The sequence below is a fragment of the Rhinopithecus bieti genome, unplaced genomic scaffold (genome assembly GCF_001698545.2).
Source record: "Rhinopithecus bieti isolate Rb0 unplaced genomic scaffold, ASM169854v2 scaffold_68834, whole genome shotgun sequence".
Lineage (NCBI taxonomy): Eukaryota > Metazoa > Chordata > Mammalia > Primates > Cercopithecidae > Rhinopithecus > Rhinopithecus bieti.
Window position 1 is genome coordinate 451857 of NW_016826182.1, and position 13250 is coordinate 465106.

At 38.4% G+C, this 13250-nt stretch overlaps 1 protein-coding gene across 1 annotated transcript in view; it reads right to left on the bottom strand.

The window, feature by feature from the left end:
• Positions 1–13250, bottom strand: part of CEMIP2 (cell migration inducing hyaluronidase 2) — a 91143-nt gene that overhangs the window by 36406 nt on the left and 41487 nt on the right. The window contains exons 8-12 of the mRNA XM_017863322.1: positions 12220–12429; positions 11600–11805; positions 11398–11467; positions 7204–7332; positions 4048–4136 (exon numbers count right to left, since the gene is read on the bottom strand). Of these exons, the coding sequence (XP_017718811.1) occupies positions 4048–4136; positions 7204–7332; positions 11398–11467; positions 11600–11805; positions 12220–12429 (704 nt within the window). The remainder of the gene's footprint in view (positions 1–4047; positions 4137–7203; positions 7333–11397; positions 11468–11599; positions 11806–12219; positions 12430–13250) is intronic.

The window sequence follows — 13250 nt, forward strand, 5'->3', positions numbered from 1 at the left end:
GGTGATCCACCCATTTCAGCTTCCCAAAGTGCTGAGATTACACGTGTGAGCCACCGTGCCCGACCAGACTGCATTTAATTAACATATTTATTATAAAGACTGAACTTCATCTTTTCTTTTTCTTCTCTCTAAAACAGTTACAAGGACCTCCAGACTGCATTTAATTAACATATTTATTATAAAGACTGAACTTCACCTTTTCTTTTTCTTCTCTCTAAAACAGTTACAAGGACCTTAGTGAAAAGGTCAAAACACTTGGTGTCAAAAACTGTCCACTATAACAACTCAAATATTCAAATAGCCCCATCATGCTCAAATACTCAAATACTCAAATGGCCTCATAAGGCCACCTATTTAAAAAAAAAAATCATTTTTATCTTAATCTTACAAAACAAATGGAAGAAAAAAAAAATCACAGCTTTTCAAAAACCAGTTCAGCAGGTAGAGATTTTCAACCAGTGAGGAAATATCATTTGCCTAATGCTAACACCACAGCTGTTGGCACACAGTAGGTGCTCACTAAATGGATATGATGCCAGAAGCAGTTATGGAGAGAGAATAGCAAGTGCAAATGTCCATAAGCATGAGAGAGCTTAGCATGCTCAGGAATAGCAAGGAAGTCTGCTGGAGAGAAAGAAGCAAGGGACACAGAATAAAGAGGAGGGCAAGGGTTAGGTAAAGATCTGGGTCTCCATTGGAAATGCAATGGGAAGTAAATGGAAGCATGGAATCAAGGAAGGGATGTGACCAAATTTCTTTTTTGTTCTTTTAACAGATCACTGACTGTTATTTGAAGAATGGATTATAAAGAATGGACTCTAAGGAGACCAGTCAGAAGGATCCTCATGTGTTTCAGATAGATGCACTTGTGGTATAAACTGGGGCAGTAGCAGCAAAGATAAAGAGTATCATATCCATCTTTAGATTATATGGCCCAAGTCCCCTTACCCTAACTAGCTCTGACTTAAGAGGTAAAAAGTTTGACGCTAAGCCAACATCTATTCTCTGGCATTGTAGTTTCTGCCAAACAGCTTTGTAGTCATTACATAATACTAAGCAGATGGAAGAGTTCTGGAAAGGAGACACATTGTTCTAAAAGAAAGAAAAAAAAAAAAAAAAAAAAAAAAAAAAAAAAGTACTATAAGGCAGCATCTGATTCTCTGCTGTAACCATCTCAACTTTTCTGAACTTCCTATCAATACAAATCAATCACGACACCCCTACAGCGCCCAGGCGCTTGTACAGGGAGGGAAAAAAAATAATCAGTAAATGACCATTTGCTTTGATACCCTTTATTTCCATCTTCTTTCCCACTTGGCATATAGAAAATAGTTAATTTTCCTGATTTTTTTAAATCATCGTTGAGTTTTCAGCGCACTGCTCAACCGTCTCTTAATTGTCCTCTGCTTTAAATGTACTAGTTGGTTCTAATGCCCTTTCACTCTTTTAGATGAAATTTCCTTAATTTCAAACCAAGAGCTTTCTTGAGTTAAAATATTCCATCTCTGGATTCCTATATTTTCACATCTTGAAGACACAAGAAAAGGCTTATATGATTAACAGGTGGTTTTGTTTGTTTGTTTGTTTGTTTTGAGACAGAGTCTCATCTTGTTGCCCAGGCTGGAGCACAGTGGCACAGTCTCAGCTCACTGCAACCTCCACCTTCTGGGTTCAAGTGATTCTCCTGCCTCAGCCTCCTGAGAAGCTCGGATTACAGGAATCTGCCATCATGTCCAGCTAATTTTTGGTACTTTTAGTAGAGACGGAGTTTCACCGTGTTGGCCAGGCTGGTCTTGAACTCCTGATTTCAGGTAATCCAACCACCTTGGCCTCCCAAAGTGCTGGGATTACAAGCATAAGCCACCACGCCTGGCCCTGATTAACTGCTGAGTCAACTTCCTCTTTGAAGAACAGATTAAATATCTTCTGGATCCTCTAAGCCTGGTGTTTAATACATGAGCTGGTTTATTACTAACTTATGCTAGTTTTATCATTTTGCCATGTCTAAATTGCATTTATATACATACGAGCATATTCAAAACACTAGTTCAGTATACGCACAAGCTCTTGTTACTTTTCTGCTATAATCAGTTCTTTTCAATAACAATTTCCAAATGGAGTCCAATTCCTTATCAATATGTATTAATTATAAACTAGTAAGAGAAATAAATAATGGAGAGACGAAAGATAACAATTTTCATAATATCACATACACACACCTAGTAAGGAACTACTTAAGCCATTATGAGTAAATTGTTTTATTATCAAGTCTAATTAAAATATCAATGAACTCAAATATATTTACTCCTCTATTCATATATATAAATATATGTACATATATACACATACACATTACTATACTTATACATAAATATATATACATAGATAAGTAATTTTTTAAGGCAGAGAAGAGAACCAATTGTGTTTATGGATTTTTCTGGCAACGCTAAGCAAAGAAGACATTACTTTCTACCAATTATAATAAATTACATTAGTTCTACCAATTATAATAAACTCTTTAAAACTGAAAAAGCGGCCGGGCGCAGTGGCTCACGCCTGTAATCCCAGCACTTTGGGAGGCCGAGGCGGGCGGATCACAAGGTCAGGAGATCGAGACTATCCTGGCTAACAGGGTGAAACCCCATCTCTACTAAAAATGCAAAAAAGCCGGGCGTGGTGGAGGGCGCCTGTAGTCCCAGCTACTCGGGAGGCTGAGGCAGGAGAATGGCGTGAACCCGGGAGGCGGAGCTTGCAGTGAGCCGAGATCGCGCCACTGCACTCCAGCCTGGGCGACACAGCGAGACTCCGTCTCAAAAAAAAAATAAAATGAAAAATAAAAAAAAAAATAAAAAACTGAAAAAGCAGCAGTAACCTTCTAGATAGAATTCTTTATTTGCCAGCTACTATTCTCCTCTTAGTTCATAATTTGTTGTCATCTATATACTCTTTTTTCCTTTTTCTTCTTAAGTTTATCTCCTCTATTTTTTCACTTCATTTGTTGATCAGCTTTTAGGTATCCAGTACTTTGTGTTTATTTTTTAAAATGTCCACAGTTTCTGGGTTTCTCAAATACCATCTGATCATTGCATCAAAATATTTCAGGATCAACTTGGTGTTTGAGGAATCCTGATGAGTAATATACCCACTAGACTTTCCCCAGTTTTCTTCTGATCTCATGTCTTATTAAAGTGTCGCAAGAATCTGCCTCACCATGAAGTCAGGCTCACCAACCTATGGTGTGTTTCCTACTTGATTCTCTGAAGAACAATCAGGCCTGGTATTCTTTTCCTAAGTGTCTGTCAACAAAGCCTATTAAATCTAGCGCCCTATTAACTCCATAAACTGGTCAATCAACTTGAAGTATGGAAAATAATAATATGTACAGTTTCTACTGAATATGACTTTAAGTCGCCATCTTTTCCAGAAAATTTTATTTTCATCTGGGATATTTTATTTTGGCTCACATATAGCATGTAAGAGAACTCTACTGAAATGCGGATCCATATCTAATGCATTTTGTGATTACAAAAGAAAGTAAACTAGAGCCTGGCTATGATGTAATCTGAGGCTACAAAGGACTGAACCAGAACCAGGTTGCTTATCAAATTCAGGATCATTCCTTTTGAAATATTAAATGCAGTGTTCATTTTGACCACGAAGAACAAATTCTATATGGTTTGGTTTTTCAAGGATTAGACTAAACATCTTAGTTTAACTTATTTTTCAATGAATCATACTCCACACCAAATTTGGAAACTTTCTCAACATATCTCCTCTTTTTCCTTTCTCTTTCTGCAACTCTCTCTAGCATCTATTTATAGCCATGAAAAAGGAGAAAAACATCAATCTCTTTGGTATTTCAATAAGATAAAAGCCCAGTCACAGGACCTGGAACAACAGAATAAGTGGTTTTCAAAAAACCCTTCTTTGAACTTTTAAAACTTCATTTTAAATGTGTTACCAGAGTAAGAGCACAATAAGCTCCAGTTGGAAACTTTTGCTTTGACAAGGTATAGCTTGGGTGTGACTTAATAGAGCCAGCTTTACCTTGCACTGTTGTCCAAACAGAGGTATTCCCTTGGGTCAGCAGCACTAGAGTTGGTTGTTTTGACACCTTTGTCAATAAATAAGCCAGCCTGAAAAATATAAATAATGGACTGGAATGAATATGAATCCCAACTTACAACAACATATACAATGATTCATGAAAATAGATTTTAGCTTATCACTTCTACCAAAAAAGTGGGGCAGGGAATCAACAGCAAAGGTACTGTAAAAAACAGCTACTTTCCTGGTTATTTTCTACTCATTTAACTCATTTCACTCATTTAGTCACTCAACAAATACTTACTGGTAGGCACCCAGTGTTATACATTAGTTAACAAGAAAAATGTGATCCTTGTTGTTGCTAACACAAAAACTAGCAGAAAGACATGCAATTAAGTAAATAATTATAATCCAAGACGATAAGCATATGATAAAGGAAGCAGATGAGGCTTGCGCAGAAGAGAAGGGCATCTGGAGGAGGCCTTTTTTGTGGGTGGAGGTGAGAGGATTCAGGGAATGTCTCCTAAAAGAAATGACCTCTTAAAGCTGAAACCTGAAGGATGGAGAGAAATTAATCAAGCAAAAGAATGGATTGGTGGCGCAGGGTAGGAGGTGGGAGGAAGGAGCTGAAAAGCCAAAGAAAATAATTCAAGGGAATAGTTTGTACAAAAGTCTGGAGATGACAAGAGAGCATGGAATAGCCAGGAAAAAAAAAAAACAACAACAACAACTTTGATGGACAAATAAGAATGTATGAAGGAAGGAAATATAATGGAGAAGGACTAAAGAGGAGCAAACACCAGATCACATGGAATTGATGTGCTACAGAAGTCAGGACAATAGGAATTTAATAAATGCATCGTAACCAACTGCGAGTTAAGGAAAAGACACTGTAGCTGTAAAATGGATAATGGATTGAAAGAGGATTAAAAAAAAAAAAAAAAAGAGGAGGCATATAAGGTAGAAGATGATTCCAGTAATCCAGAAGAGAAATAAAGATGATCTAGACTTGTGGCCATACTAGCAGTGGAAACAGATAAAGCGAGCGAGAATTATTTACTAGGTAGAATTGATAACATTTTGTAATTGATAAAATTCTGTGGGTGAGGGAATGAAAGCAATAAAAGCTTATATATTTTTAGTTCAGGCCACAGTTGAGTAGTAGTTTCATTCACTGAAACAGACATATGGGAATAGGTCTGGGCCTAAAAATAAGAATTTTAGTTTACAACATGTTTTACTTATGTCCATAAGACATTCAAAGGGTACTCAGTAGCCAGTAGGATAAGCCTGACCAACCTGGACTAGTACAGATCCAGGTGGCAACAGCAGTTGAAGCCATAAGGACCAGTGTGTGTGTGTGCGCATACACGTGGGTGTGTGCATGTATGTGTTTATGAGTTATTCCAAAATGACATGTTTCTTTTTGAGTACTCCAAGAATTCAATCTCCTTTGTCTATAAAGTATTATCCTGGAAAATCATTTCCAAATTTAACAAATTAACACCTAATCATCCACTCATGTCATTTAAATGTAATATTCTTATTAATTAAGTAAATTACTGCACATTAAAAATCAATTAGAATGGGGCCAGGCGTAGTGGCTCACGCCTCTAATCCCAACCCTTTGGGAGGCTGAGGCAGTCAGTTCACAAGGTCAGTAGTTCAATACCAGCCTAGTCAAAATGGTGAAACCCCATCTCTACTAAAAATACAAAAATTAGCCGGCCATGGTGGCAGACGCCTGTAATCCTGTAATCCCAGCTACTCAGGAGGCTGAGGCAGAGAATTGCTTGAACCCAGGAGGCAGAGGTTGCAGTGAGCTGAGATCGCACCACTGCACTCTAGCCTGGGCGACAGAGCAAGACTCGGTCTCAAAAAAAAAAAAATCAATTAGAATGAGGTGCTTTTTATACCATTTACAATTAAGAAAATTTGAGGGTTTCTACTATGAAATGCTACTTTCAATAAGCATTAACTTAACCAACTATTCAGCTCACGAAAGTCAGTTTTGTATAGTTTTTTCCTCAAGTCTTCATCAAGTGATTCCAAGCTCTTCAAAGTGTAATACACTTGGGTTTTTAAAGGATCCTCTGAGTATCATAAATGCAAAGTATTCCTTGAACTGTGGTGTGGGTCACATCAGGGTAAAGGATCTGGGCATTATACGTGTAACAAAAACATTAAAGTTCCTTGTGAGCACAAAATAAACCACATGTATTTATCACCAGGGGGTGAAGGGTTAGAGCCAAATTTCATGAAAAAATTGAAACTCCTAATGGCCTTTAGGTTACTTGATCTGCATCATTTTAAATTAGGTCAACTATTCTTAAGCAATATTTCACTATTTATATAATTAGTATAATGCCTAATAGGACACTGTACCAGCCACTGTGAATCAAAAGAAGAGATGAATTATGTTTATCAACACCCAGAAGCATATTATTTAATGTGTACTTCCCTAGAAACAGGTAATGACATTAAAGATTGGAAAGAAGTTGAGAGGGAGGAAGAGATGAAGCAAGGGAAGAAACAAGAGGGAGGATGAGGACACATGAATCAAATCCATTATGTAATTATTCAGGTTACACGTGCATGTATGTGTTGCACATACCTGTATGCGCAATAGGTATGTATAAATGGAGTGCTCTATATATATCCTGAACAGGGAGGGGTTAGGTGTCTGTTTTAATCACAAATTACTTTTCTGATGACAAGTTCTACCAAAACTGACATTTCTCAGCTATAATCTACTATGGTTTGAATACATCCCCCAAAAAGCATGTGTTAGAAAGTGCAAAAGTATTGGGAGTAGAGCCTAAGGTGTTTAGGTCATAAGGGATTCACCCTCTCGAATGGATTAATGCTGATTATAAAAGAGGTTGAGGCAGCAAATTTGTTCTATTGCTCTCTCTACTTCTCCTTGCCCTTCTACCATGGATGACACAGCAAGAAGACCCTTACCAGATGCTGTCCCCTTGATCTTGGACTTCCCAGCCTTCAGAACTGTGAGCCAAATAAATTTCTGTTCATTATAAGTTAACTACTCTGTGATATTCTACTACAGCAGCACAAAGTGGACTAAAATATAATCACAATAGTTCATCTTTTACACTGTCTAGCGCATGTACTAATTGTTAAAACTTAGAAGCCTACCTTAAAATTTGAATGGACCCTGTTGTTATAAAATATACCCAGTGGAGTGAGTTCTGGTTTTGCCAAGAGCTGCAATCCAGTGGATTCCCCAGTAGGTTCCTTGTGGAATAAATACCATATCCCAGCATCCTACAAATGAAAGGCCAAGCTCATGAAAAGCCTGATTTATACAGATATCTATGAAACACTCTCATAAACTAACTGCTTCATCAGCAAGTTTAATCTTTTCACCAAATTTTCATTATTGCAAGTTCAGAATTGACAATAACATCTCAAAGTGGCTACAGCACGTATTTTTTTAAAAAAACAAATTTAATTTTGCTTGCAGGATTGGACAAAAGAGAAACAATTGGTTGGTATAAAAATTCACTTTCAAAACTTTTCCATCATTATCTACATTAAAAGTTATGCAGAATTAAAACCAAATCAGCTTTCCATGTGACCAGGACAGCACAGCCGTTAAGCAATATGGTTTTTATCTGTTTACCTCTAAACCTGTTCAATAGATGAGTCATGCCTATTAAACAACTGTCTACCAGCACGCAGAGATCACTGACTTCTTTCAAACAAGTCTAATGCCCTTCCTGTCCTGAGGCAAATTTTTGCCAAAGAAAAAAAAAACACCACACGTATGAATCAGGATGCTGTCTCAGGCTGGGCCCTGTCTGTTCAATTTCACTATTACTGACCTTAATAGGAACAGAACAGTTTCAAACTTTTTGACACTCAAAATGAGATATAAAAATGGAAAAAATGTTAATTCGCATGACAGTTCTTTATTTGACAACTCAATTAAAAATCAGCCCAACGTGAAGGACAACTTCACTTGATGGAACTTTGATTAAATAATTTGTTAAAACTTAATCATACAGTGTAAATGGACAGCATTAATTCAAATTCAGCACACATTTATTTAGTGCCAACTATGTGCCAGGTATATAGTAAGACTATTCTCAAATAATTCATAGTCTAATAAGAAATATAGAGATAATTAAAATATAATACACCTAATTAGTACTTACTAGCTGTAACAAATAGAGTCCATTGGGAGAAGAGATGAGAGAGGAATTATGGAAAACATATATATATACCTACACACCAAAATGAATGCCATGTGTAACATTTTCCATGATAAAAGTTTACAAATGGGTCTTAATGAAACAAACTACTCTGAAAAATGTTTGCTACCTCAACTCTTCTGGTCACAAAACAGACAAGTCAACGGAATAAGACCTGGAGGGTCAGAAGAAAACCCCATACCATAACCTGTAAGCTGAGGGCAGAGTGGACCATCCTAGGATGCAATGGAGATGGAGATGGGAGTGGGACGGGGATAAGGGGGTAGCAGCTGTTTCCTGTTAAAACACAGTGGTGTCAACACAGGTAAAAGGAGCTTTGTAAAAGGCAGTGGAAAGGTACAATGAAAAAATGGTTTGATTTACTTTGGGAGGAAAAACCCTGCCCAAATTAGCTTTTACTGGAACAGTTTTTCTAGAGAGAAAATAAACAGCTCACAGAATAAAAAGGAAGAACATACATGCAATGCTTTCTTCTTTTCTCACATTAGCCACAGTAAGGGTATCTGGCAGCCTCACCTTCTATTTTTCATGAACTCTCGGCAATTTGCTTTAATCTTCAAGCCCTGACTTCTAAAAAGAGCTAAAAGAAATCTTTGTTCTGGCTGTAGATGCGTAATGTCACATAGATCAGAAGATGGCTGTGCATCAACTTCTTGGTCATCTTTACTCAAAAACTCATTTTCCAGTTAGAAACTCTAGCACAAACCTCATACTGGCTCAACAAATATTTGATGAAAAATGAATGAATGAAAACCTAAAATGATCAAATATCTGGGTTTCTGCCCTGTCAAATAAGAATATTCAATTGACAGGGACTTGCAGATTATGTTTTACGTTTTTAAAGAAAATAACAGATATAAGTTCAAACCATCATCCACTGATGCCTTCTTTGTTATCTCAAATAAATACTCCCTTCAGCTAATCTTTTGCTTCATCTTGGCAAACAATGCTAGGTATTTATTTCCTTTTAAAAACTTAAGTAGCCACGATGTAGAAATATGAATATTTAGGCATCACTGCAATTTCATATTTTTTTATTGCAGTTTTCAATACAGTTACAATCTTGATAGCATACTATCTTAAAAGATTCATTTAGCGGCTGGGCGCGGTGGCTCACGCCTGTAATCACAGCACTTTGGGAGGCTGAGGCGGGCGGATCACCTGAGGTCAGGAGTTCGAGACCAGCCTAACCAACATGGTGAAAACCTGTCTCGACTAAAAATACAAAAATTAGCCAGGCGTGGTGGCAGGCGCCTGTAATCCCAGCTACTTGGGAGGCTGAGGCAGGAGAATCGCTTGAACCCAGGAGGCGGAGGTTGCAGTGAGCCGAGATCTCACCACTGCACTCCAGCCTGGGGGACAGAGCGAGACTTCATCTCAAAAAAAAAGAAAGAAAAGATTCATTTAGCCTGAGTATGGCGGCTCATGACTGTAATCCTAATGCTTTGGGAGGCTAAGGCAGGTGGATGGTTTGAGCCCAGGAGTCCGAGACCAGTCTGGGCAACACAGTGAAATCTCCTCTCACTCTCTTGCTCACTCTCTCTCTCTCTCTCTCTCTCTCTCCCCCCCCATATATACATGGTTTATATATATGAGATACATATATATATATAAAAATAAAAAATCAGCAGGTATGATGGCATGCGCCTGTAGAATCAGCTACTCAGAGGCTGAGGTAGGAAGATGGCTTGAGCCCAGGAGGCAGAGGGTGCAGTAAGCCAAGGTCACACCACTACACTTCAACCTGAGAGACAGCAAGACCCTGTCTCAGGGGGAAAAAAAGATTCATTTAGGTTTTAAATCAGCAGTTTTAATAACACTAAAACTCTCAATAATAAATACAAATTTTTCCAAACTTATTTGGGACATTTCTACTACCCAAAAATATCATTTAGTCTCTTAAAATTTATTCTCATGTGTGTCTTAATTCATCATAATGAGTTTTGCTGCTTTCCCAAGGAAATGAAATTCCCATGTATATATAAAGCCTTACATTCAACAAAAGGGTGTACCCCCTGACCAGAGTGACAATTGTCATAGTATTCTCCAAAATAATCCATTCTCATAAAGAAAAGCTAAGGCTTTTTGTGGGCTTTGTTTGTTTTTTTTTGCATGTGCGTTTTTGTTGACACGGGGTCTCACTGTTACCTAGGCTGGAGTACAGTGGTGCAATCTTGACTCACAGCAGCCTCCAACTCCTGGGCTCAAGTATCCTCCCACCCCAGCCTCCCGAGTGGCTAGGACAATAGGTACGCACCACTTTACCTGGCTTTTTTTTGGGGGGGGCGGGGGGCGGGGGTGTATAGCCATGTTGCCCAGGCTGGTCTCAAACTCCTGAGATCAAGCGATCCAACCACCTCGGCCTCCCAAAGTGCTGGGATTACAGGTATGAGCCACTGCACCTGACCTAAGTCTATTTTTATCAACACCCTGAAATTGAAATTATCAGTTACTTGGCCACATATGACTTAAATATGAGAAGCCAGAAAGGTTGTACCTAATACACCAAAAATACACTCTGGAAATAACATAACCCTAGTGATTAGCCCACTTCTTTTCCCCCTTTGGCATCTCTCTTATTAAACTCATAGATACTAATGGGCACAGGCCGGGCGCAGCAGCTCACGCCTGTAATCCCAGCACTTTGGGAGGCTGAGGCAGGTGGAGCATGAGGTCTGGAGATCGAGACCATCCTGGCTAACAAGATGAAACCCTGTCTCTCCTAAAAATACAGAAAATTAGTCGGGTGTGGTAGCGGGCGGCTGTGGTCCTAGCTACTCGGGAGGCTGAGGCAGGAGAATGGCATGAACCCGGGAGGCAGAGCTTGCAGTGAGCCGAGATCACGCCACTGCACTCCAGCCTGGGCAACAGACCGAGACTACATCTCAAAAAAAAAAAAAAAAAATTACAAAAAAGATATTAATGGGCACAAAGAATTTAGGAGAAATAGAATAACCATCTCAGCCATATCCTGCTCTCAGCTAAACAAGTAGTACCAGAAAACAATGTCATGCTTGGGTTACACTAGCACACATGACATTAAATCCAAATAAGCCAGACTATTTATAAACAAGAAAAACATTAAAACATCTGAGGTCACTTTAACATTATTTACCTGTGAGCCTGCAGCTGCATTATTAATCAGATTATTGTTGGGATGAGCAATCCAGAAAGTCGAAACAGCCCTGCAAGGAATTTTCCAAGGTGATTTAAACATTCTTCGTAAAACTCCTGCCCACTAAAAACTTCCCCCAAAACCTCTTCCCCAAAAGTCAAAGGCCTTGATGCATGGGGTTTTCTCTCTGCCAATTACTCACATACAGTCAGTAGCAGGCACAGGGATGTAATTTCCAAACACTTTATCTCGCATGGTGGTACACATGGAGTTGTTCCTATCAGTGGGCAGGAGAGTGCCCGGCTTGGTGAGGAGTCCCAGATTGTGGAACAAAGTATTCCTCTGTTCAATACCATCTTCCAAAAAGAAACAATGACCTAGTGTGTCAAATCCAATGGTGTCTTTTATCTGCAGAAATAAAAGTATATTAATGTCATTGGTAACAAGATTGATTGTGATTTAAGTGACAAGCACTATCCAGTGTAGCATGTTCACTACAAATGGAAAAAGAGGTTTGAACCTTAGCAGAATGGGCAAAGTGAAATGTCAGGCTTAATTTATCTCTGAAGGGGATAATCTACTTGGGTCCTGTGGGGGAAAAAAAAATAAAAATAAATTGTAAATAAATAAATAATAAAATACAAAATATAAAATTGAATTAAATGTAAAAGAGGATACTCTGGGTGGTTGGAAAGGCAGGCTTCCTTCAGACAGAAAAATCGTGGAATGCTCAGAAAAGGCAGGATAGAGCAAGGTATGTGGTAAATTAAAGAGAGTTAGCTATTTCAATAATATGGGTTGACCTAATATGAGGCTACTTACTAGCAAGCCATTTGTTCCATGCACAGTGATGCACCTTGAGAAGCTGTGGTGAATAGACAGGCCGTCCACAAATGTTGCGTGTCTGTATCCTCCTTTATAATCCACGTCTCCACACAGGTGAAAATGAACAGGATATCGCCCCATCTGCTGCTGACCCATGCGTTTCAATTCCACATAAGAAAGATGGACTGAAGTAAAATTTTTCATTATCTGTAAGTCAAGGTACTAAAATCAAACTCATACTTTTCAGAATGGGGAATTAGCAAAAAATGTGGTTTTAGCAGAAAACATCCAAAGGAGAATACTTATTAAAACATTTGATTTTCTTTTGCATCCTGTTTTCCCAGATTGCTAGTTAATAATTTAGCAAATGCTTGTTTACATAAGCAAATGCTTTAAAGAGCCATAAAAATAGCCTCCAATTAGGAATAAAGGCAAATGTAATCAGCAAAGATGCAATAATGATCTCTGTACAAGTGTTTTGATTTGTTCAAATATTTTGGTCATTCCCAGTCTCATCTTGTTTTTTCACTTCTATAACCTCCATCGGAGTCTAATAAATAGTTATTTATTTCTAGATCCTCCCCAGTGTTTTAGTTAGCACATAAGATGGTTGACTTAAGTTAGTTTTAAAAGTTCTTCTGTGATCCAAAGTTTGAGCACTCTCAATATTTTTAAACACTAGATTTTCAATCATATTACTAAAAACAAAGGAATAGTACTGATCAACATTTCAGAAATCCTTGTAACAGGTGGGGTACAGTGGCTCACATCTAGCACTTTGGGAGGACAAGGTGGGCAAATTGCTTGAGCCCAGGAGTTCAATACCAGCCTGGGCAACATGGCAAAACCTTGTCTCAAAAAAAAAAAAAAAACAAAAAGTAGCCAGGCGCAGTGGTGTACACCTGTAGTCCCAGCTATTTGGTGGGGCTGAGGTGGGAGGATCACTTGATCCCAGGGTATTGAGGCCACAGTCAGTTGTGATCATGCCACTGCACTCTATCCTGGGTGACAGAATGAGACTCTATCTC